The sequence below is a fragment of the Rattus norvegicus genome, chromosome 3, assembly GCF_036323735.1.
Source record: "Rattus norvegicus strain BN/NHsdMcwi chromosome 3, GRCr8, whole genome shotgun sequence".
Taxonomy (NCBI): domain Eukaryota; kingdom Metazoa; phylum Chordata; class Mammalia; order Rodentia; family Muridae; genus Rattus; species Rattus norvegicus.
In genome coordinates this window covers 36,124,779-36,147,074 of record NC_086021.1, presented here as the reverse complement: position 1 = coordinate 36,147,074, position 22,296 = coordinate 36,124,779, and the positions used below count along the sequence as shown (strand labels likewise).

The following is a 22,296-nucleotide window of genomic DNA, read 5'->3' as shown; positions in this document are numbered from 1 at the left end:
TGTTCCTTGTAGCCATCATGTGGCACTGGAGTCCCTAAAACTGCTGGGGTCCTTTCCCAGACTCTCTTTAGAAACTACAGCCCTGGGGTTGGGGATTTAGCTCAGTGGTAGAGTGCTTGCCTAGAAAGCGCAAGGCCCTGGGTTCAGTCCTCAGCTCCGTGAGAAAAAAAGAAAAGAAACTACAGCTACACAGTGCATGGCCCTGTCAAGTCTTTAAAACCAATACCACCTGGGTGACTTTTTTTTGGTTTGGTTTGGTTTTTTCAAGATTGGGTTTCTCTGTGAAGCTAATAGTCTTAACTTTTTAAGGCTATTTTGGCCTTTCTCTTTTTCCTGTCACAGAGTCAGGTGGCTTCCCTGACACAGGACAGAGAAGAGACTTTTAAACAAGAATGCTTGGGTCTAGAGAAAGGAGAGCTCTAACTCAACTTCAGAACTAGGTTTTCAATAAAGTAGAACAGCAAAAAAATAAAATAACATAACTTTAGCATTACCCACACCCAAAGGATGTTTGAATCCTTCCTACATTGAATCCAGTGACCAGAAAGCTCAGAGATAAATTCTGATCCCGGACCATCAAAATATCTATGGCAAAACATTAGCTGTGGTGGCTGGCAGCTGGCAGGGGCAGGGATAGTCAGAGAAAACAAAAGGATAAACATAGAACACAGAAAACTCACACACTCACCACCATTTATGCATTCAACTGAGCCTGATTTCATTTCTGGTTTGGCTCCCATGTTTGCAACAAAACTTCTACAAACAAGACCCAAAATCCAACCAAGAACCTCAGGTGGGCCTTGAAGTGTCTCTATTTTGGCCCTGGACAGGAGAGTACTGGGTTCTGTCGAACCCCTCCACATCCCAGATCAGGATCCCAACGGAGTTAGATGTCACAGAAAACTGCTCTGACTAACCAGGGCAGGCCTCTGTAGACACCTGCTGCTTCTCTCAGCGTGGCAGTTTACTCTAACAGTTCCGAGGGGAAAGCCTACTTTGGAGCCTTGATGGTCTCAAGATGTGCACCGGCTGAGGTATCCCTTCAGCCCTGGAGTTCCAGAGTGAAGCATTTTGATGGGTGGTCTGGTCTTGCTGGGGTCTCCAGAAAATCCTGATCCCATGGAGTGAGACTAAGACCACTGCCATAATTTTTGAGCCAGCTTGAAGCACAAGCTTGATTAAATATTGGCCAGGATGAGGGGCACTGACCAGTGGTCCATAGCTGGGAATCTCAGAGTATGGCACTGAACAGACAGGAGCTTATCAAGTCACAACCCACAAGGCTACATACTTACACCTACACCCAAGTAGGGCAAGCATACATCCTAACTTACTTCCTGCCGACCTGCTTTCCACCTACGTGCGATCAAATACATTCTGTGCAGTTGGAGCAACCAAGCTTGCTGACAGGAGTGAAAACACCTGTCTTATTATGTGAACAACAGCCCCCACCACCCCAAGGAGTTATCTGTACTGGGGCGGGGGGGCTTTTGTTTTATAGATCTTGTAAGCATAGCAATTTAAACTTAAAAACAACTTTAGCCATCACAAGGCCAGTTAGGGAGACAGAGTGAGTCCCTGGCTCAGGAAAAAAATAACAACAAAATGGCCGGGCAGATTTAGCCTGGGGGCTATGTGTGATCAATAATGACAAGAGGAGTGTGTATAAAAAAGGGAAATTTCTTTAATTTAAAGTTGTGACCTGGGAAGAACAAGTTAGCTTAAGTAATCTAGGCTTCCTCTTTATGCACAAATGGAACAGATACAACATTGGCTCAGATTTCCAACCCCAGAGAACCAAACTAGGTCACAAATCCTTAGGAGGCTCCCGTAGCAACCCTGCTGGGGCCCCACCTCCTTCCATCTCTCAGTAGCTAGCATTACACATGCCTCCTTGGAGAAGGGGACAGTGGGTAGCCACCTCACTGTTTCCAGGGGACCTCTTCCTGAGACCTCGGTGGAGCTGAGCATCTCTATGTGCGCATGCCTGGAAAGGCAACTTGGGCTCTTTGCCTGGCTAAGATCTGGAACTTTGAGTTGTAATCATGAGTGTCCCAGATGTGGCAGCAACATGGCGAATGGGGGTAGTAACGTGGGAGACTGAGGCCTCAAGTCTGAAAGTGATCCAAATAAACCTTGCCTGGCAGAGTCTCTTGTAAGTGTCTCAGAGAGAAGGTAGAAAGCCAGGCAACACGTGCTTCAGCCCTCTGGGGCTATGTCCTGCTAGAGCACAAGGTTCAAAGTGTCCACTTGCTATCTCCCACCTCTTACATTCAGGGACCGTTGTCCTTGCTTTGGACTCACTCAGCCAGAGGGGGGCGGGGGCATCTTCAGGGCTCCAGGCACTGAGTAAGGGAGACGAGTACTGGGTGGGCCAGGGATCTATGTGCACTGTATTTTGGACATGTGGTCCAGTGGAGGAGAAAGAAGGGTGGCCACAGAGCTTGAAGCCCTCCCAGAAAGGGTTCATCTTTAGAATAAATATGACTGGCTAGGAAGTGAGCTTTCTAAAGGAAAAAAAAAATAACAAAATAAAAACTAGAGGTTCATCTCAAGTACACTGCAGCAGGAAACAGGATTCCACAGGCGTTTGCCTTCTAACACTGACAGCACCGGAAGCCCACCTGTGTTGAAGTCTGGGGATGGGGCAAACTACAGAACAGCTACCCAGAGAGGCCGTGGAAGACTAGAGCGTGGCCAACCCACAACACACAGCAGCATTCCTGAGCCAGGCCGGCTGCATGTGTCTCGGGGCATATCCAAGAGCTGGGCTGTGCCTGGGTGGTTGCGGCATACAGCAGTCAAGAGTCCCCTGAGAACGGAGGCACAGTGAGAGGGAGAAAGGACCGGGACTTCCCAGTGGTGTTGGGAGACATTCTTCTTAGGGTGTTATTGCATTTCTGCCAGCGACCCTGGCAGGATGGCACTCAGGATGGTGCACCTGAGGTGGGGCAGCTCGCTGACTGACGATCGTGTGCTGAGACGTAGCCCCAGCGAGAACCAGTCTGTCTTTAAAGTTGTCTTAAACTGAGTGTGGGTGATGTCTCAAGCCTTAGACCATGTCAACCCATGTTCCATTGCCAGCATACATGGCTCCCAGCTAAAATCTTCTCAGCAAGGCATCTCCAGGGGTTGAACTAAGATATACTGGGTTCGAGGAACCCAGCAAATTCCTTTTCCTAGTCTCCTTCATGTTTCTCAGACTAACAAACCCCACGTACCTATCCAAGAGGGAGCTATCCACACGGCCCACTTCAAGTTGCCCACAGAAACCACTTAAAATTCCACAGACGTCTCCTTCAATCACAAGCAGAGTACCGGTTTGACCCCTGCCCTCACTGGATGATGCTGTCTGGCTGCCCGTTCTGGGCCACCTGTCCAGGGTCAGGGGCTGAGGCTGGGTTGGGAGTGTTACTCTGTAGGTAGCGTCGGAAATCTTTAATCATGGGCCGTAGGACCTGGATGAGAACACTCAGGGCTGCCTGGGTGCCCTCCATGGCCTGGGCCTGCCGCTCCTGGGCACAGGCCTGCACCTCCTGAGAACGCCGGATCATCTGTAGCAGGTCGTTCTGCTGCTCCAGGTGCTGGGCGATCTCTTTTATGTGTAGGTTGGTGACCCGCTGCTCCTGGATCAGCTTGGCCGAATTGAGGGCAATACGGCTCTTGAGTGCCTGTGGTTTGACGGAGGTCTCTGCAGGCTGGGCTATCATCTCAACTGGGGCCTCTGTCGGCAGGGGCTGAGGGGCTTCAGCTGTGCAGTACTCCACCACTCCCTCCTCCAGTGTGTGGTAGGTGGTCTCAGTGGGGACTGCCGGGAAGAAAGAGCAAAAGCAGATGTGGGTCATCTTTTGGAAGGAATGTTGCTGACTCTGCAACCTGGGGAGGGGGCCATTAAACCCCGTGCAGCAGGGGTCAGAGGGAATTCACCGCCCCCCCTTGCTGTATTCACATAAAAACACAGAATCTGAGAGGTTCCGCTCTCTTTGTCCCTGAAGGCTGGGATAGAACCCAGGGCTTTGTGTATGCTAAGCATATGTTCCACCACAAGATACTTCTCCAATAGGGTTTTAGGATTTTACTCTACTGGCTCTGACAAATGCAGAGATGCCAACAAGAATGGCGGCATTAGAACAGCAAATCCTAATCCTGATACAGAATGCCACACTGGGAGATTTGCGCACCATTCCATACTGATTAGCTCAATGAATCCTCCAAATGACAAGAGGTGGACACTGTCCTCTTTAGTTTCAGAGAGGACAACAGAACCACTTCTCTGTCCTGCTTTGAGCCAATTCTGGCCAGCCTGTGTGACCAATCAAAGAAGAACGAGGACCAGAGCAGCTCGCATGTCCAGAAAAATGTCTCCCTGTCTCCTTAATCACATTGGTCCTTAAGATACCTGAGCATCCTTGCAGATATTGTTCCAGAACAGTACCTGACTTAGACCAGTGTTTTTCATCCCCTTCTGGTCTCAGAGCACACCATTGAGAGTCTGGTTGATCCAGTTCAAATCCCATCATGACTAAGCAGAATTCAGAGTTGTGGGCACACATCCTTATCTCAAACACAAAACCCAACCAGATAGTTCTGTCAGCACTCATGGAAGAGAACCTCTGAAGGGACCTTCTTGTTCTGGCCTTCATGTATGTGGGAGGTGTCAATCTTGTTTATCTTTTTAAAAACTGTGTATATATGTCCATGTATATGCTGGTACACATGTGTGCACACATGTGTGTTTGTATACATACGGAGAGGGATTAAAAGACACCCTCAGGAGTCATTCCTCAGGTGCTATTCACACCTTTTCCTTTTTTAAAACAGAGTCCCTCTACTGGCCTAGAACTCTCTAAGTGAGGCTCGCTGGCTACTGAGCCCTAGGGGTCCACCTCTTGAATGCTAGAGTTACTAGCATGTACCCCCACTTCCTATTTCCCCTATTTCTCAGTGCCGTCAACCATGTGTTCCCCACACACCGGGAAATCCCTTTCCTCTTGTGAGTCCTTGGGTTTTCCCATTTCATAGTAAAGCTATTCATCAATAAACCTCATCTGCCCTAGTAAAACAGAATTGGCCTATACATTTAGTTTTTTTTTTTTTTTTTTTTTTTTTTTTTTGCAGTGCTAAGCAAGGACTTTACCACTGAGCTACCCGTCTAGCCGCTAGGGAATGTTAAATACTTTGGTATTTCTGGTGCCCAGCATAAATTGCTTGGTGAACAGGAATCACGATGCTGCCTGGTGTGTGTTTGTATACCGAAAACACAGTACGTCTTTGTGCACAATGGATGTCTCACTTGGGCAGTATTAGTCCTAGTCAGTCAGTCATTCAGTGAGTATATCCCGACTGCCTATTAATATGAGGTCCTGAGTCCTGTAGGTCTACAGTTAGTCTCTGTCTTCAACACTACATAGGTCAGCATGTGGAAGTCATGGACATCCAACTATCCACATGCTGAGGAAGACCCTAAAAGAACACGATCATTTCAGTCTGGGGAGTTCTTGGAAGGCCTCAAGGTCTTTCCAAGATCGCTATCTGACTTTTGACCCTTGGCAGCCAATTTGCCCCAAGCTGTCCCAGCACTTGCTGGCCCGTCCCATGTATGCAGCTGAACTGAGCAGGAGAGCTCACTCACTCTGTGTCAGGGTGACCGTGGCTGCGGCTGTAGTGGCCGTGGGTCCGAGGGCCACGGGATGGATCTCTGTGGTACTGGGTAGGCTGATGATGGTGGCCTCACCCAACAGGTTGCAGATTCTCTGTTGCATTGGGGTCAGCAGTACAGGAGCTATGGCTGTGCCATTGCCACCACTGCCACCGCCTGTCCCAGGTCCACCAGCTCCATCTTCTTCTGTGGGCCCTGGAGCCTCGCCACCTTCTACAGCAGCTCGGACTTGGGCAACCTTGCGACGGACCTCGGTCTTGAGGTCGGACCACTTCTTCTTGACTTCGGGCAGCTCCCTACGGCAGGTGGCCACAGCGTTGACCCTTCTCAGGATGCCATGCCAGGCCGCACTCTTAGCAGCCAGAGGGACCCCAGCATTGAAGTGGTTCACCAGCAGGTGCTTCTTCAGTTCCAGTTCCTCCACGATGATCTCCACTTCCCTCTCTGAAAAGTTCATCTTCCTCTTCTTGGCTGGGACAGCCATAGCCTCCCCTTTCCTCTCCTTTTAAAGAAATTATAATGCCCTTAACAGCCCCAATTTCTCTTCTCTTCTTTTTCAGCCTCGCCTCTCTCTCACCCCCACCCCCTTTAGGGGGACAAGGCAGGGCTTGTTCAAGGCCAAGTACCAGGCCTTAAGTAACCCCCCTCGCTACGCAAAGTGCGTAGGGCCCAGCCCTGACCGGCCCGACCGCCGCCAGCCAGCTGCGTAATGGCTTCCTGAATCTGCCTCTTCCGCTGGGGTGTGCGGAGATCCGCCCACTTCCCTTCTTCCCGCCCCTCGGCACATCCCTGAGAGACCCCGCCCTCCAGGCTTGGCGTGGCTCAAATGTCTCGCCGATCACTGGCTCTCCAGGCCTGCCATTCCTCTCAGAGGACACACCTCTTTTCTAGAACTGGCCTGGTCATTGGTCTAAAGACATGTCTGTCGCTTCAGGGTGTCCTCCCACATGGACATTAGTCACTTCCATTGGAAAATCAGACTGTCGTTCAGTTGTTGGTATCGCGACTATTACGTTGTGAAATTCAGCTGTTTTATTGGTAGTTTAGGAGACTACTAGAAGCTTAGCCTCCTGATTTTGATTCGTGTTTTCGGTCTTGAGTCGTTAGCCCATTAAATTTTCATTTTATTCAATGGTGCTTTGTGTCTTCTAACTTCAGCCCACAGTTGCCCTCATACCCATTTCATTTCCACAGATAGCTACGATCTCTTCGTACACAAACGCCCCTCCCAGCCTCATTCCGCAGTCTAAATAGAGCTTCTGAATAGGAATTGGACACAGGGCTTTCTGCTTGCCTATTACCCAACTTCAGCCAATCCCCGACTCCCTCAGTTTGAATCGACTTCCAGCTGGCACAGTGGCCCCGCCCCCTCATTGATCCCGAAGCCGACATCCCGGCCTGTGATTGGTGGGCAGTGCGCCAGAGGGCGCGGTCAGTGCCTCCGCGCGCCGCGGGGCGGGGCTCCCGGAAGCGGCCCCTCCCTCCAGTCTGCCGGCTTCTCGGAGCCCGCGCTTGCTGTCTCAGGAGTGCCGGCGTGCTTCCGCGCTCGGGTCGCCCTCCTGCCGCCTTCAGCCCCGCGTCCGGCGCCCCCGCTTCGCGCCCGATGGTGAGCAGTGTGTTGTGCCGCTGCGTGGCCTCCCCGCCGCCGGACGCCACCGCCACCGCCTCGTCGTCCGCCTCGTCGCCGGCTTCTGTAGGGGACCCGTGTGGCGGCGCCGTCTGTGGCGGCCCGGACCACCAACTGCGCCTGTGGAGCCTCTTCCAAACACTCGACGTCAACCGCGACGGCGGCCTGTGTGTCAACGACCTGGCGGTGGGGCTGCGGCGCCTGGGACTGCACCGCACGGAGGGCGAGCTCCGGGTAAGTCTGCGTGCGCCGTCCGCGCGGGCGGGGAGGATCCCGGAGGTCCGGGAGAGTAGACCCACGCCGAGGGGACGGGTCAGGATGGCAGGACTTCTCGGGCAACTTTCTGGAGCCTGTCAGGTTTCGATGGACACTGCTGGAGCTGAGCAGCAGCCCGGGTGTTCGGGGATTGTGTCCCCCGACTGACAGATGGAAAGGGAATTCACACCGTGTTGAGTGTGTGGCTCCTCAGGTGGGTGTTCGGGCCGGGGACAGGCTCGTCATGGCTACAGGTGGACATCCTTGGGTCTCTTTGACGGACAGAAAGCCCCTTCTTCTGCTTCCCTCAAGGTAGAAGGACAGATCTCAAGATTGCCTTTCGGACCTCAAGGCCAAGTTGGTGCTCCCCCTCCCCCTACACCGACTCCTATCCATCCATTCTCATTGGCACCCCAGCCCCCCCCTCTTCACTCGTTTCCATGCCACCGAGGCCCCAAATCTGGTTGCTCGCAGAGACATGTGGGTGTTGGGGAAGAAAAAATGGGAACTGAGGTTCTAGGCAGATCTGTGTAGATGTGGGTGATGAGGACTGAACAGTTCTTTCTCCTGGCTTAGGCCCAGCCCCCTACTGCTGTTTCAGAACACTGGGTCGTGATCTCTTTGCTCAGTTGGAGTGCAGATACATTAAAGAATGTGAAGAAAGATTCCCTTTTTGTTTGTTTGTTTGTTTGGTGGTTTGTTTTTTTTTTCCTAGACAATGTTTCTTTGTGTAGTTCTGGAACTCACTCTGTAGACCAGGCTGGCCTCCAGATCAGAGATCCACCTGCCTCTTGTCTCTGGAGGGCTGGGATTAAAGGTGTGTGTCACCACAGCTCAACTGGAACTTTTTTCCAAAAAGTGAAAGTGAGATACTTCTAAGGATATAGTTGGCTGGAAAGGAGTGGGCCTAGACTGGGAGACAGGGGCAGAGAAATGGCCATCTGTGGGTCTATAAGAAACAAGTCCTGTCTTTTCTGCACCAGAAGCCCTGAGCAGTGGCTTTTTCTTCCCTTTCAGTTTCACTGTTGATTTTTCAGTTTGACTTTAACTGTGACTTCCCTTTACCTAGTATTTCATTATTCTGGCCTGGCCTGTCATACAATCTGGGGTGGTTCTAATGAGCAGTTTGCCTGGTAAACAGTTTGTGGCCAAAGTTGGTGTTCGGTTCATTTGTATAGACAGTAATTATGAATTTCCTAGCCAAATATAAAGAAAACCTGGGGGGCTGGGGATTTAGCTCAGTGGTAGAGCACTTACCTAGGAACAAAGAAAAAAGAACAAAAAAAAAACAAAAACAAAAACAAAAGATTTTTTTTTGGTTTTGTTTTTAAGCTAGGAGAATTGTGAGTTCAAGGCCAACCTGGCTACAGAGAAAAACCTTATCTCTAAATCTCTTGGGCTTACCCCAAGGATTCTGCTTCACTCAGTGCTGTCCTTGGACTTCTACGCTGATCCTAAGTAGGTTAAACACCTTGGGTGCTGATCCAAGATTTTCTTGTACATGACACTTTACGTGGCCACCTAAGTAACAAACTGGCATAATTCACTGCCACCTTACCAGGTTTTCTTTTTTTTTTTTTTTTTGGTTCTTTTTTTTTTTTTTCGGAGCTGGGGACCGAAGCCAGGGCCTTGCGCTTCCTAGGCAAGCACTCTACCACTGAGCTAAATCCCCAACCCCCCCCCCTTTTTTTTTTAAACGTTAGTTTTAGCTAGGTGGTGGTGCCAGTGAACTTTAATCCCAGCACCCAGGAGGCAGAGTCAGGGAGATCTCTATGAGTTCAACGAAGCCACCAGCCTGGTCTATATGAGGAGTAGTTCCCATACAGCCAAAGCTACATAGAGAAACCCTGTCTCAAAACAGCAGGGGGGGGGGAAGGCACGCACATACACACCCCACCACTTCCTGTTGAATCCATTACTATTAGCTGCCTCAAGACAGAGGCAGCGCTGCTGTTTTTACATAACTGGTAAGAGCCAAAGGACTTGGGGGCGCCCCCTGGGTAGAAAGGGGTGCCTGCTGTGGGACATGCCTTGACAAACACTGTACAGTTGGAAGCTGCTTCCTGTGGCTCATGGGAAACTGGTCTGAGGTGGAGGTTTTCACAGGAATCCTCTGTGAGCCCTTATCAGCAGATGCAGTGTACTGGAGTCATGTGACTGCAGAAAGCCTCTTGTTAGCTTATAACAGCTTGAAGTGAAGTTTTCTTTAAAAATAAATCGGCAAGTTTTGCCTTCTTCTGCCTTTGTTCTGGAAGAGCCTGAGACAGAAAAATTACTTAAAATGGAAATGGGCAGAGAAGTCCATGGCAGTCAGCCAGGGAGGTTTTCTTTGTAAGGGGCATTTGAGGAGGAAGCCTGACGGGGGACAAAAGGAAGGGAATAAAAGATGACGACACCGGTAGTGACTTTAGGAGATGAGACTCAGCTTGGGCTAATTATAGCATTGACTATTTTGGGCATTTTCATGTGACCAAACAAAATCTATGTTGTAAAACATAGGTTCAGACTTGGCAGCCGAGCAGAGGAAGAAGCAGTGTGTGTTACCCATAAGCAGTTGTGTTTTCTAGTTAGACTTGTGGGCTCTCACGTGGGCAAGGGTTTCATGTAGGAGAACATTCCAGATGCTGTGTTAAGTTTGCTGATCTAGAGAGCTAGGCGCACAGTTTGAATCCTACAAAAACAAACATGACAGTAACATGATTTTACATCATTTTACAAGGGAAGGGAAAAAACATCCAAAAGGGTGATGTCTTTAGTAGTGGGATGTGCCTGTAGCTGTAGCCTGGCTGGGGCAGGAAGATGATTTGAGTCCAGGAGTTCAACCCCAGCTTGCCAAATACTGCAAGGCACACTCAACTCATCTTTAACTAACGAAGTGAGATCCACACCTGGCTTTGGGGGAGAGCTTGAGAAAGATGAGATGTCCCCCTCTTTTGTGCTGGCAAGGTCAAACCCAGGGTCTAAACAAGGGGTATTCCATTGAGCCACATCCCCAGCCCTTTCAGAACCACACATGTTGCTTCTAAAGTATAGCTTTAAGGCCATCCCAGTTGTCCGGTCAAGGAATAAGAGCCCACCCTGCCCTGGTGTTTTCCTTGACCTGAGCCATATACACATGAGGTAGTCTCTGTTGACTTGAAATCATCAAATGACTGTTAGTGTTGAGCTGGTATTACTCAACCAGACAGCATTCCTAAACTTCTTACCTTTTTCACGTTGGCTAAAACCAGACAGAGTTAGTCTTGACTATAGAAAAGATAACTTATTTTCTGAGAAAGGATCTCACCCAGCCCAGGCTGGGCTTGAATTTGCTAAGTTGCCAAGACTAACCTTAGAAATTCTGACCCTTCTAGCTCTTGAGTGCTGCGATCCCAGGTATGTGCCACAGTACCTGGTCCAGGACTTTGTGCCTGTTAGGCTACACTCTCCCATTGAGATCCATCTCTAATCCCCCTAAAATCTCCTTTAGGTTGAGACAGGGTCTCTTACAGCTCCGACTGGCTTGGAATTTGTCTTTATTCTCCTGCCTCAGCCTCAGAGTGCTAGGGTTACAGGTGTGAGCTTTATGCCAGCTGAGGAAGAGCCTTTGTTTTGGGGAGGGGATAGACATCATTGGGAACAATGTAATGGCCCATTGGAAAATAGTAGACAATATAGTTATTAAATCAATTGTGCCAAATTGTTGTCAAATTGGCTCTTGGCTCAAATTCACGATCATGGGGCCAATTTGAAAAGTGGATAAATATTTGAAACTGGGCATAGTGGCACTGGGGAGGCTAATGGAAAAGGCTAGCCTGAAGTGCAGTCGAGCCCTTGCCTCCAAAATAATACCCCCCAAAGCTGTCATGAGTAGGACTACTCTCTCCTCTGTCTGAGTGGGGCCTCGAAGATGCAGCCCTTTGATGTTCAGAGAGTCACTGATTGTTGAACTCTCCCAGAAACCACATGGGAATGAAGCAAACAGAGCGTCTGCTGGAATTCATTTACGGTCCAGCTAAATAGAGCCGTGGGTAAAGTCAGTGGACAGAACTGTGTTACTGTAAAGCTGATCTCATTACACTAAGTGCATAGACTTTAACCATTTCCCATTAGAACTAGTTTGTTTTTGTTTTTGTGGGTTTTTTTTCCTTTTCTTTTTCTTTCAAGACATGGTTATTCTCTGAGGCCATGGCTGTGATGGAACTCACTGTGCAGACCAGGCTGACCTTGAACTCACAAACATCTAACTGCCTCTGCCTCCCAAGAACTGGATGTGAAAGAGTCACTGACCACCAAGGGCAAGCGGTTACTGTCCAGCTCTCCACCTGAGGTAGGATTCTCCTGTGGCATCCTCCTTCAAGGACGGTCACCATCCAACTTACAACCTGGATCGTGTTAGTTCTTTGTTATCTGAGACTAGTTGTCTTGTATCAGCTACTCATGTGCTGACAGGCCTTCCAGAACAGAAGACCAGCCACACAGGAGCTCTTTAGGAATCCAGAAACCAGTACCCTTCTAGGAAAATGTTAAAATGAGCCGGGCAGTGGTGCTGTGAGTATGTCTTTTATCCCAGCACTCAGGAGGCAGAGGCAGGTGAGACCGAATGAGTTCCAGGTTAAATGAAGAAGCCCTGAAAACCAAGAGGAAAAGAAAAGCCAAAATGAAACCCATTATTTTGAACACTGACTAAAAAGACATTAATGATGATTTGAAAGCCATCAGGCATGGTGGTGTAAGTCTGTAACCCCGGGATTTAGGAGGCGGGAAGATTGCAAGTTTAAAAACCAGCTCGGGCTGTATAATGTTAAGACCTTGTTGACCTCTGCCCCCAGCACACACAGGCAATTTGGAAACTTGCCATTATCGTCCCATATCTCTGCTGTTCCTGCTAAAGGCTGGAGGTACTAGCCTCACAGCTCACATGGTACACCTTACATACACTGTGTGGCTTCCCAGGAGTGAGTATTTGCCAAGACTCAGCAAAGGCAAAAGGAGCCAGTCACAGAAGGATATATATTTTATGGCCTGTCTACGTGACATCCAGAATAGGGGTATCCACAGGGATAGAAAATAGATTACAGGTGTCCTAATCCGAAGGAGAGACAGAAATGTGGAAGGAAGGGTGGTCAGGTTTCCTGAGTGATCAAATGTTCTCAGGTAACACATGACTGCTGTAGCCATACTGGTAAGCTACTTTACTGGGTTCTTTTACCTACTACTCTTCTCCACCCCAATCCCTTCCAACCCTCGCAACCCGAGGGAGTTGAGAAAGAAGGTTAGAGGCAAAGGGATATGGATCTCTTTAGACTGCTTCTGCTGATTAGGGGCATCAAGTTCCTAGGGGCAATTTTATCTCCAACTAGCAATCCAGCAGCAACCTGCATCGGCCTGAGGAACCAGCAGCAGGGAGGTGGGGGAGTGGAGGGGTGTGTGTGTGTGTGTGTGTGTGTGTGTGTGTGTGTGTGTACACATACATACACATATATGTATATACACACACATATATGTGTATATGTTTATATGTGTGTGTATATGTATATTATATACAATTTTTTCCCCCAGATTTTGACTACCTTTAATAATGTGGATTTTTGTTGTTGTTCCAGTTGCTTTCTGTTGCTGTGAAAATGCTGACTGAAACCAACTTGGGGGAAGGAAAGATTTATTTGGTTTTTGCTTTCACGGTACAGTTCTGGACGTCGGGTCAGGAACCTAGAGGCAAGACCTGAAGCAGAGACCACGGAAGCTTGCTGGCCTTCTTCCTGTGGCTTGCTCACCCACTTTTTTTTTTATGCAGCCCAGGCCCACCTGCCTAGAGATGGCACTGCCCACGGTGGACTGTCCCTGCCTATATAAATTAGCAATTAAGAAAAAGCCCTCGGGGTTGGGGATTTAGCTCAGCGGTAGAGCACTTGCCTAGCAAGCGCAAGGCCCTGGCCTGAGGGGCTGGGGGGGGGGGGGTTCTGGCTCAATTTGAAGTCCCCTCTTCCCAGGTGACTCTAGTTTGTGTCAAAATAGCAGTCAGGTTTTGTCTCTTCACCCAGACACACTGTGCTCCCATTTCTTTCTGACCACTAGGAAGCTTGCAAATGAGTCATGCTGTGACACCTGTTGTCTGCCATGATAAGAAGTCTCTGAGACCAAAGAAATGTCCTGCCTTACACAGCAAGTCTCAAGGTTTTGAACACCACGTTTGTTCCTGGCCTTGCCTTAAGTGGTCTACTTCGTGGAATAGTTTTGGTTTTTTGTTTTTTATAAGGTTTATTTATTTTACGAGTACACTGTAGCTGTCTTCATGCACACCAGAAGAGGGCGTCAGATCCCATTACAGATGGTTGTGAGCCAACATGTGGTTGCTGGGAATTGAACTCAGGACCTGTGGAAGAGCAGTCAGTGCTCTTAACCACTGAGCCATCTCTCCAGCCCCCGTGGAATAGTTTTATTGCTACATGATGTGATAGAAAGAAGAGACATTGGAACATGGCAACAAGTATTAAATCCTCACCACCATGTGTTTGGGGAAACAGGGATCCTCTACTGCCCTCTAACTTTTTCTAAACAGGGTTTCTTGTAGCCCTGACTGGCCTGGAACTAACTGGCTCTGAAGACCAGGCTGGCCTGGAACTTAGAGGCTGCCTGCCTCTGCCTCCTGAGTGCTTCGAGTAAAGTTGTGTGCACCACTGCTAGCCTCCAGGTTTTGTTTTGTTTATATTAAAAATTATGATTTTTTTCAGACTTTTTTATTTCCTGTGTGAATGTTTGCTTGAATACATGTGTGTATGTATGTGCATCGTGTATCTGGTGCCTGTAGAGGTTAGAAGAGGGGTTGTCAGAGTGGGTTCTAAGTTGCCCAGACTGGCCTTTAAATTATTCTGTAGCCTAGGCAATTGTCCTTAGTCTCAAGCAGCAGGAACTGTAGGCGTGTGCCTCCATATTGAGTCTGCTATATACCAGGTAGCTTGCCTCCCATCGATTTTTTTTTTTTTTTTTTTGGTTCTTTTTTTCTTTTTTCCGGAGCTGGGGACCAAACCCAGGGCCTTGCGCTTCCTAGGTAAGCGCTCTGCCACTGAGCTAAATCCCCAGCCCTGATTTTTTTTTTTTTTTAAGATTTATTTATTTTATGTATGTGAGTACTCTGTTGCTCTCTTCAGACACACCAGAAGAGGGCATCGGATCCCATTACAGACGGTTGTGAGCCACCATGTGGTTGCTGGGAATTGAACTCAGGACCTCTGGAAGAGCAGTCAGTGCTTTTTTTTTTTTTTTTTTGTTCTTTTTTTCCGGAGCTGGGGACTGAACCCAGGGCCTTGCACTTCCTAGGTAAGCGCTCTACCACTGAGCTAAATCCCCAGCCCCGCAGTCAGTGCTCTTAACCACTGAGCCATCTCTCCAGCCCCATCGATTGTTTTAAAACATAAGCTAGGACATTTCTTTGATCTCCCAGACTTAACTTGGCTTAACTTCCTCCAGCTTCCCTCCGCCTGCAGAGTTAGTGTTCTGACTGAGACCCAAACCCTACTTTCTTGAGAACGTTCTGAAGCAAGTGAATTGCCAGTGGTGAAAACAGTAGAGGAACAGTTAGTTCCATTCTGGTTTTGTTCCTTGCTGGGGATCAAACCTTGGGTCTTGCCCATGCTAGGCCAATGTTCTTTCACTGAGCCACACCCCTAGCCCAAGGGAGGAGTTAGATCAGTTGTGTGACACACTCGAATCATCCTGTTGGCCCTTTGCTCATCTCTACACAACAAAACACTGCTTTTGGCTTTTGGTTCGTGTCATGTATATTTATTTGTAGACAGCCATTTAGATGTTGTTGTTGTTGTTGTTGATTGGGGGAGGGGGAGTCTGTGTATAGCCCTGGCTGTCTTGGAACTTACTTTGTAGACCAGGTTGGCCTTGAACTCAGATTTGCCTGCCTCTGCCTCTGGAGCGCTGAGATAAAAGGCTTGTGCTGCCACGACTACCATCTCATTGTATGTATGCATGCATACATGTATGCACACATGTATGTATGTATTTAGTGGTCTCATTATGTAGTCCAGGCTTCTGTCTCCACCCCACCAAGCATTGAAATTATAGTTGTTCCCAACAATCTGTGCCTGCTGGGAATGTTACCTTCCTTCTGGTGGACTTTGAACCCATAGGATATTAGATCTAGGATGCATTCAGGTGTGTAGTTCAGCCTCCACACTGTGCTTACGGAGAGGTTAAATGGCTTCTCCAGGGTTCTACAGAGGTGCTGGAAGCAGATTCCTGTAGCACTCCATAGTAACACGCTGGGACACGGTTGCTATTTTCTCATTTGTCTTTCACATTATAGTTGTTTGCTGTGTACTAGAGTTTCTTCATCTTTAACCTATAGAAAAAGGAAAAAATAGGATTAGAAGCAAATTGTTCCATAATTACGTCTATTTCTAATTGTTTCCAAGAGCTGTCTCGTTCAAACCAGTCATTCTTAGAATTCTTCCAACTTCCCTTACCAGCTCTGCTGTCTGTAGAAGGCAGTCTCTGGGTGGACTTGTCCTTGCTGTTTGCTGATTTTTGAGACAGAATCTCCGCGTGTATTCTGCCTGGCCTTAAAGACACAGAGATGGGCCTGCCCTTATCTTCCCAGTGCTGTGCCAGCGCGGCTGGGCTCTTCTGCTCCTGAGCCTGCAGTCCTGAACAGTGCCCCACAGGCAGGCTTGGAAAGTTACGCTGGTTCTATTTGACTCTGCTGTGTTATCCCTGTTGGCTGGGAATATCTGGCTCAAATAATCATCCTGCCTCTGCCTTCCATGTGCTGGGGCTTCAGATGGCATGACCTGATCTAGCTTGATCCCAAGTCAGTTTTTGAGAATCTAAAAACATTGTTTTTGGCAGCTCTGGGATCAAGTCACAGGGCCTTGTGCAAAGCAGGCAAATGCTGTAACACTGGGTCTGCAGTTCGCCTCTTGACATATGAGAAAGGAGAGCGGGAGGTTAGAATCCTCAAGGAGATGTGGCATGTCAGAGGGGCGGAGAAGGTCTTGACCATTTTAGGCAAGTGGGTTTTTACATGCTCTTCTCAGTTTATACCTACATTCCCTTCAGACTATAATACTCAAGACAGATAATCTAATCTGAATGAGAACCGTGGTCTTAGAAGAACATAGCTTATGGTGTGTTCCAGTGTAGACTGACTTCGTTCTTATCCTAGGGCTCAAGAGTCCTGTGCTTAAAATTGCTTAATTTTGTACACTTCTTTTCTTTTAGAGAAGAGAAAAAGACATCTTTGTTAAAAGGCATTCACCTTGAACGAGGGCCCTTGATGTGAACTGGATTTCACCAGCAGGAGCCAACCATTGGAAAAGGTTGCTATGTAGACTTGTTCCCTGCCACAGTCAGGGGTTTCCAGGGTTACTTCCTAAGATGCAGGTTAGGGGATTCCTTCCTTTTCATCATTGCTACCTTTGTCCCCTGAGCAGTGCCGGGGAGACAAGCGCTGGCTCCTCAGTCTCCAATTGGAAGGCTGAGTCGTTGGTGGGAGGGTCCCAATCTGTTCACTCTGCCTTACATGGCTCCCAGAGTGGCTTAGGGAGGAAGTCCGGTGATGTAGCTGGTTTGGTTCATCTCAGCCTAGGCACAGTCAGCCGTGACCACATGGCTTTGAACCCCTGCGGCTCTGCACATTTTGCATCTTTGGTTTGTTGGTTTTGGTTCTCATTTTGGTAAGAGCCTCAGAGCAGCGGTTCTCAGCCTGTGGGTGAGACCCCTTGGAGAGTAATTGAACGATCGCGTCACAGGGGTGCATATCACATATTCTGTATTGCAGACACGAACATTAAGATCGTAACAGTAGCAAAATTACATACGTGAAATAACGACGTCACTATGGTTGGGGGTCACTACAACGTAAGGAACTGTTAAAGGGTTGCAGCGTTAGGAACGTTGGAAACCACTGACCTACAGCTTCAGGTTTGACCCATTTAGCTGGTGGACAAGGCCCTTCCTCTGACCTCATTGGCATAATCAGCCCTCATTATGAAACCAGTCACCCAAATCAACCTGGCGTTCTGTCAAATGAAGCCTGGCTTCATTACTTCATTAAAAAGTGTTGATAGTCTTCCCTCTGACAACACCGTTCTGAATGTTAGGCAGAGATGGAAATAAGACGAGAGGAGTAGTCAGTAGTTAAAGAGGTAGACCAGACTTGGAGACTGAGACGGCATGGCCAGCGTGGGTGCACACACCATGGTGCTGCGACACTTCTCGGCCCTCCACAGTTGTCCTGTGGGATGTGCTAGCACATTGTACCCTGCACACCCTTCTTGGGTGATTTGTAATCAGCCATTTGACTGTTTGCCACTAGGTCCATTCCCGTAGGGTCTTTTTCTAACAGCTTTCATCCGGTCAGTTTGTTTTCTAGGTTCTTTTTTTTTTTTTTTTTATTCATTTATTATATATAAGTACACTGTAGCTGTCTTCAGATACACCAGAAGAGGGCATCGGATCTCTTTACAGATGGTTGTGAGCCACCATGTGGTTGCTGGGAATTGAACTCAGGACCTCTGGAAGAGCAGTCGGGTGCTCTTAACCGCTGAGCCATCTCTCCAGCCCTGTTTTCTAGGTTCTTGAAGTGTGGTTTACCCCTGCAGATGACCACCCTCTTTTGAATGAGCTGCTGATGTGCACAGGTATAGGGGGGTGATTTGCCAGCCCTGCTCTGGAGGTGGGTGGATCTCATACCCAGAATTAGAGTTGTAATTGACAAATAGTCCGCAGGGCACCAGTAATCTCCTCAGAGCTCCGATTTAGATGCCGTGGCATTAGAAATGGACCGAATTAACCACTGGGGAAACAAGAGATGTACAGCAGAGATGGCGGTGTTTAACAAAACATTGGCGAAGACACAGTAAACCACAGCTCCAAGATCCTGGTCTGTGCAAGTGAAGGGAGAGTGTGCTACATGGGGCGTGGCTTCCTCCCTGGCCTAATTGATTCCTTGGTGTTGAGTTTGTTCTTTCCTGACTTAACAGTGAAAGCTAAGGTCACTAAGACTGTCCTTGAGTGCTTGATCTTCCTGCTTCAGCCACTGAGTAACTGAAACTAGCCAAGTATGCCTGGCTTTGGATTTTACCCCATTGAATGCCAGCTAACTTTTTTTTAAAAAAGATTTAATTATTTAATGTATGTGAGTATACTGTAGCTGTCTTCAGACACACCAGAAGAGGGCATCAGATCCCATTACAGATGGTTGTGAGCCACCATGTGGTTGCTGGGAATTGAACTCAGGACCTTTGGAAGAACAGTCAGTGCTTTTAACCTCTGAGCCGTCTCTCCAGCCCCTTATTATTCCTATAAATATTCTTCAATGTTCGTCTGGCTGTGATTATTTGAAACAGATCGAATATTAGAAGGCTTATTTTGACAGGTGCAGTCTAATGACTTTGCCCTTGTATGAAGCCAGACCCTCATGAGTGTTATTCTTTAAACTCTATATTGAGGTTTTCACCCTGGCTGGGAGGTCAGGACCAGTTCCGTGAGCTCAGTGGTGTCTTTTGACTCCTAGGGGACCCTCTGCAGCTGTTTCCGCTTTGGTACCCAGTCCTGAATACTCAGACTGCTCTGGTAGCAGCAGCTCTTTCATGGGAGGTTGCCCAGCTCTGTCCCAGGCCTTCCTCCTCATGAGAGCCTGGGAACTGCAGGCAGGAAGCAGTGGCAGTGCTAGGAATTGCCTCACCTGTGCACATTTCTCAGGAAGTGGTGGCCTTTGTGCCTGTTCAGTGGCTTGAAAACATTACTTCATGTATTCTGAGTTTTTTTCTTGTTACACACAGGAAGGTGTGAATTAGTTCCTTGATACCCTGCCCTGGCTGGAAGCCCTGGTGTTTGTAACTCAGCTTCATGGTATGGAGAAGTCTATTCAATTAAAGCCAACACCTACCTATGTGGGTTTTGTAGGTGGGAACCCCAAACACCACTTTGTCCTTCATTTCTTCAGCCTCCCCCTACACAGTGTTCAGATTTATAAAAGGATTGACTTGTTAGGCTAAGGATGCCCTTTGACCTAAATTCAATCTCTAGGACTATATGTGAGATGTATATGATGTGCTTATTTAAGGGTCTTGGTTCTAGACTGGCCCAAAGTAACAAAACATCCTATTACTGTCTCATGTCTCATTTTGCGGATAAGAATATTGAATCAGGGATGGGCTGGGTGGCAAAGGTCTATAAGTTCAGCTTCTCGTGTGGGGTACAGCAGGAGAACCAATAGTTTAAGGCCTGCTTGGTATAGAATGGGTTCAAGGGCAGCCTGAGCAGCTTAGAGACCCCTTCCAAAAATGAAAAAGGGTTTGTTTGGTTTTGTTTTTTAAGTGCTTGTGCCAGGCAGTTGTGTCACACATGCACTTGGGAGGCAGAGGCAGGTGGATGGATCTCAGTAAGTTTGAGGCTAGTGCAGTCTACAGAGTGAGTTCCAGGGCAGCCAGAGTTACACGGAGAAACTCTGTCTTGCGGGGGAAAGTGCTTTCCAAGGAACTCAGTGATAGAGCCCTTGCTCACAGAGACTCTAGGTTCAGTCCTGGGATTGAAGGCTTGCACTGCAACCATCTGATTTTCATTTTTAAAAAGCATATACAACTAAGGTCACTGAAGATCTCAGAGCTGTAGGTTATGGCTGGAATTTCAGCCTGCAATCGAAGACCTTTAGATTTTGTCATTACAGAGAACTTTCTTTGAAAGTTTTGTGTGCATCCATGGAGACAGCAGATACCACAGTACCTCAGTGTTTCCCGTAGGCATTAGGAAGCCTGATCCAGGCTGACTGCCTCTCTGGCCTTGCAGCTTCCTTTTAAATATTTGTGGATGCTTGTGTATGAGCCTCAGTCAGGCCCATTGTTTGGTTTTGAAAGATAGAAGAGAATATTCAGTGAAACTGAGTCACCCAGCAAGATGGCTCAGTGGTTACAGAAGCCGCTAAGCCTTATGTCAGTTAACTCCCTGGGACCCATGTGGTAGGAGAAATGTAGAAGCAGTTGTTAAACTTAAGGAAAAGGGAACTCTTGTTGGGCAGCCTTCACTCGTAATCCTAAGTCTCTGCCCCAGCCCTCTTGAATTTAGTGGTCCTTTTCAGAGGTAATTGTCCTATATGAAAATATAGAAATAACTGGTGTTTTTTTAATTGTACAAAGTTTATCTTCAGTTCATCCCATAATAGCACACTGTAAGAGCTGTCTTGTTTTTAACTCTTGCATAAGGGTTCTATTGCATGAGAGTACCATAATTTAGATGCCATTTCTCTTAAAAGAATCAGCTGTTGGGCTGGCAAGATGGCTCAGAGGCTACCAAGCCTGATGACCTGAGTTTGATTCCTCAGGATTCGTAAGGTAGAAGAGAACCAACTCACGCAAGTTGTCCTCTGACTCCACATACATGCCTTGGCACATGCCTGGACACACATGCATATACATATACACAAAACAAAGCAAATGTGGACAGATTTAGCAGGCTGTGGTGATGCACGCCTTTAGACCCAGCAGTCAGGAGGCAGAAGCAGGAAGATCTCTGTGATTTGAGGCCTGGTCTACATAGATCAAAGCTAACCAGGGTGACATAGTTAAGACTACCTCAAAAACCAAGAAAGGCTGCAGAAGATAGCTCAGCAGGTAAGAGCACTGGCTGAGGTCCTGGACTCACATGGTGCACACATGGTGGGCCATGACCATCTGTAACTCTAGTTTCAGGGCATCTGACATCCTGTTCCAGCTACTGTGGGCATCTGACATGTATGTGGTACTCAGATACAATGTAGGCAAACACCCTTACACGGTTTATTAAAAAACTCAAGAACCTCTGTACTGGCTAGTTTCTATGTCATCTTGACACAGGCTAGAGACATTTCGGAAGAGGGCGCTTGAATTGACACTAAATTGAGAAAGTTGCCCCTATCAGATTGGCCTGTGGGCTTGTGGTACATTTTCTTGATGGATCGGGCCTGCTCATTGTAGGCAGTGCTGTCCCTGGGCTGGTGGTCTTGAATGCCTTAAGAAAGCCAGCTAAGGGGGTTGGGGATTTAGCTCAGTGGTAGAGCGCTTGCCTAGGAAGCGCAAGGCCCTGGGTTCTGTCCCCAGCTCCGGAAAAAAAAGAACCAAAAAAAAAAAAAGACTATCAAGAAAGCCAGCTAAGAAGCGCCAGTCTGCGCCACCCGGAGAAGCACACCTTGTGGGGACAAAGGGAAAAGAGCCTGAGCTGCTGAACCCATTCCACACAAATTCACCGCCTATGTACAGAAAGGAAATAAAGGACCCCAGGGCAAGGCATTTTCCTTTTTTAAAAAAAGCTTTTTTATATTGGACAGAAGTAGGAGGAGATATGGACCTGCTTAGAGTCCTTAGAAAGAGACTGAGCTCAGGGCCCATCCCTAAACAGTGTTCAGAGAACTTCTCGGAGGATGAGGTAGAAAGAATGTAGGAACTGGAGGATGGGGTGAAGTGTTGGGACATGTGGGCTTCTGCACATGCTGTATGAGGATCATGATCTCACGGCAGCCAAGGCTACTTGCTCAAGACTTACACAAGATCAAGCCAGCCAGAATCCTGGGATAGATGGCCTCTGGGCTCCACCCCACACTGAGGCACCACTGGAAGTGGATAGGTGCTAAGAAGGGAGGGCCATTCTCTTTATAGGTTTTCCTAGACCCTATGAACCGCACTAACAGGAGTTAGTGGGTTATTTTAAAAAAGAGAGAGAGATGGGCGTGTAGAAGGGGGATATGAGGGAAGTTGGGGGGAATGAGTAGATATTTCTTTGGATACAT

General features: G+C 48.0%; 2 protein-coding genes across 3 annotated transcripts in view; one reads left to right on the top strand and one right to left on the bottom strand.

The window, feature by feature from the left end:
- Positions 1-1,660: 1,660 nt before the first annotated feature.
- On the bottom strand, positions 1,661-8,093 carry Naif1 (nuclear apoptosis inducing factor 1). Its single transcript, NM_001399580.1, has 2 exons — positions 5,633-8,093; positions 1,661-3,808 (listed from the first exon to the last, which is right to left on the bottom strand). The coding sequence occupies exons 1-2, from the start codon at positions 6,141-6,143 to the stop codon at positions 3,336-3,338; spliced, it is 984 nt and encodes a 327-aa protein (NP_001386509.1). The 5' UTR covers positions 6,144-8,093; the 3' UTR covers positions 1,661-3,335.
- Slc25a25 (solute carrier family 25 member 25) overlaps positions 7,263-22,296 on the top strand; it is a 33,365-nt gene continuing 18,331 nt past the window's right edge. For both annotated transcript variants that reach the window (XM_006233932.5, XM_006233931.4), the window contains exon 1: positions 7,263-7,520. In XM_006233932.5, coding sequence (XP_006233994.1) covers positions 7,263-7,520 — 258 coding nt within the window. The remainder of the gene's footprint in view (positions 7,521-22,296) is intronic.

Bases quoted from the DNA above. Each gene is read 5' to 3' on its own strand.
- Naif1 (NM_001399580.1), bottom strand. From the start codon at position 6,143: ATGGCTGTCCCAGCCAAGAAGAGGAAGATGAACTTTTCAGAGAGGGAA. The intron at 3,809-5,632 runs GTGAGTGAGCTC...TCTTCCCGGCAG, and splicing joins CACGGTCACCCTGACACAGA to TCCCCACTGAGACCACCTAC.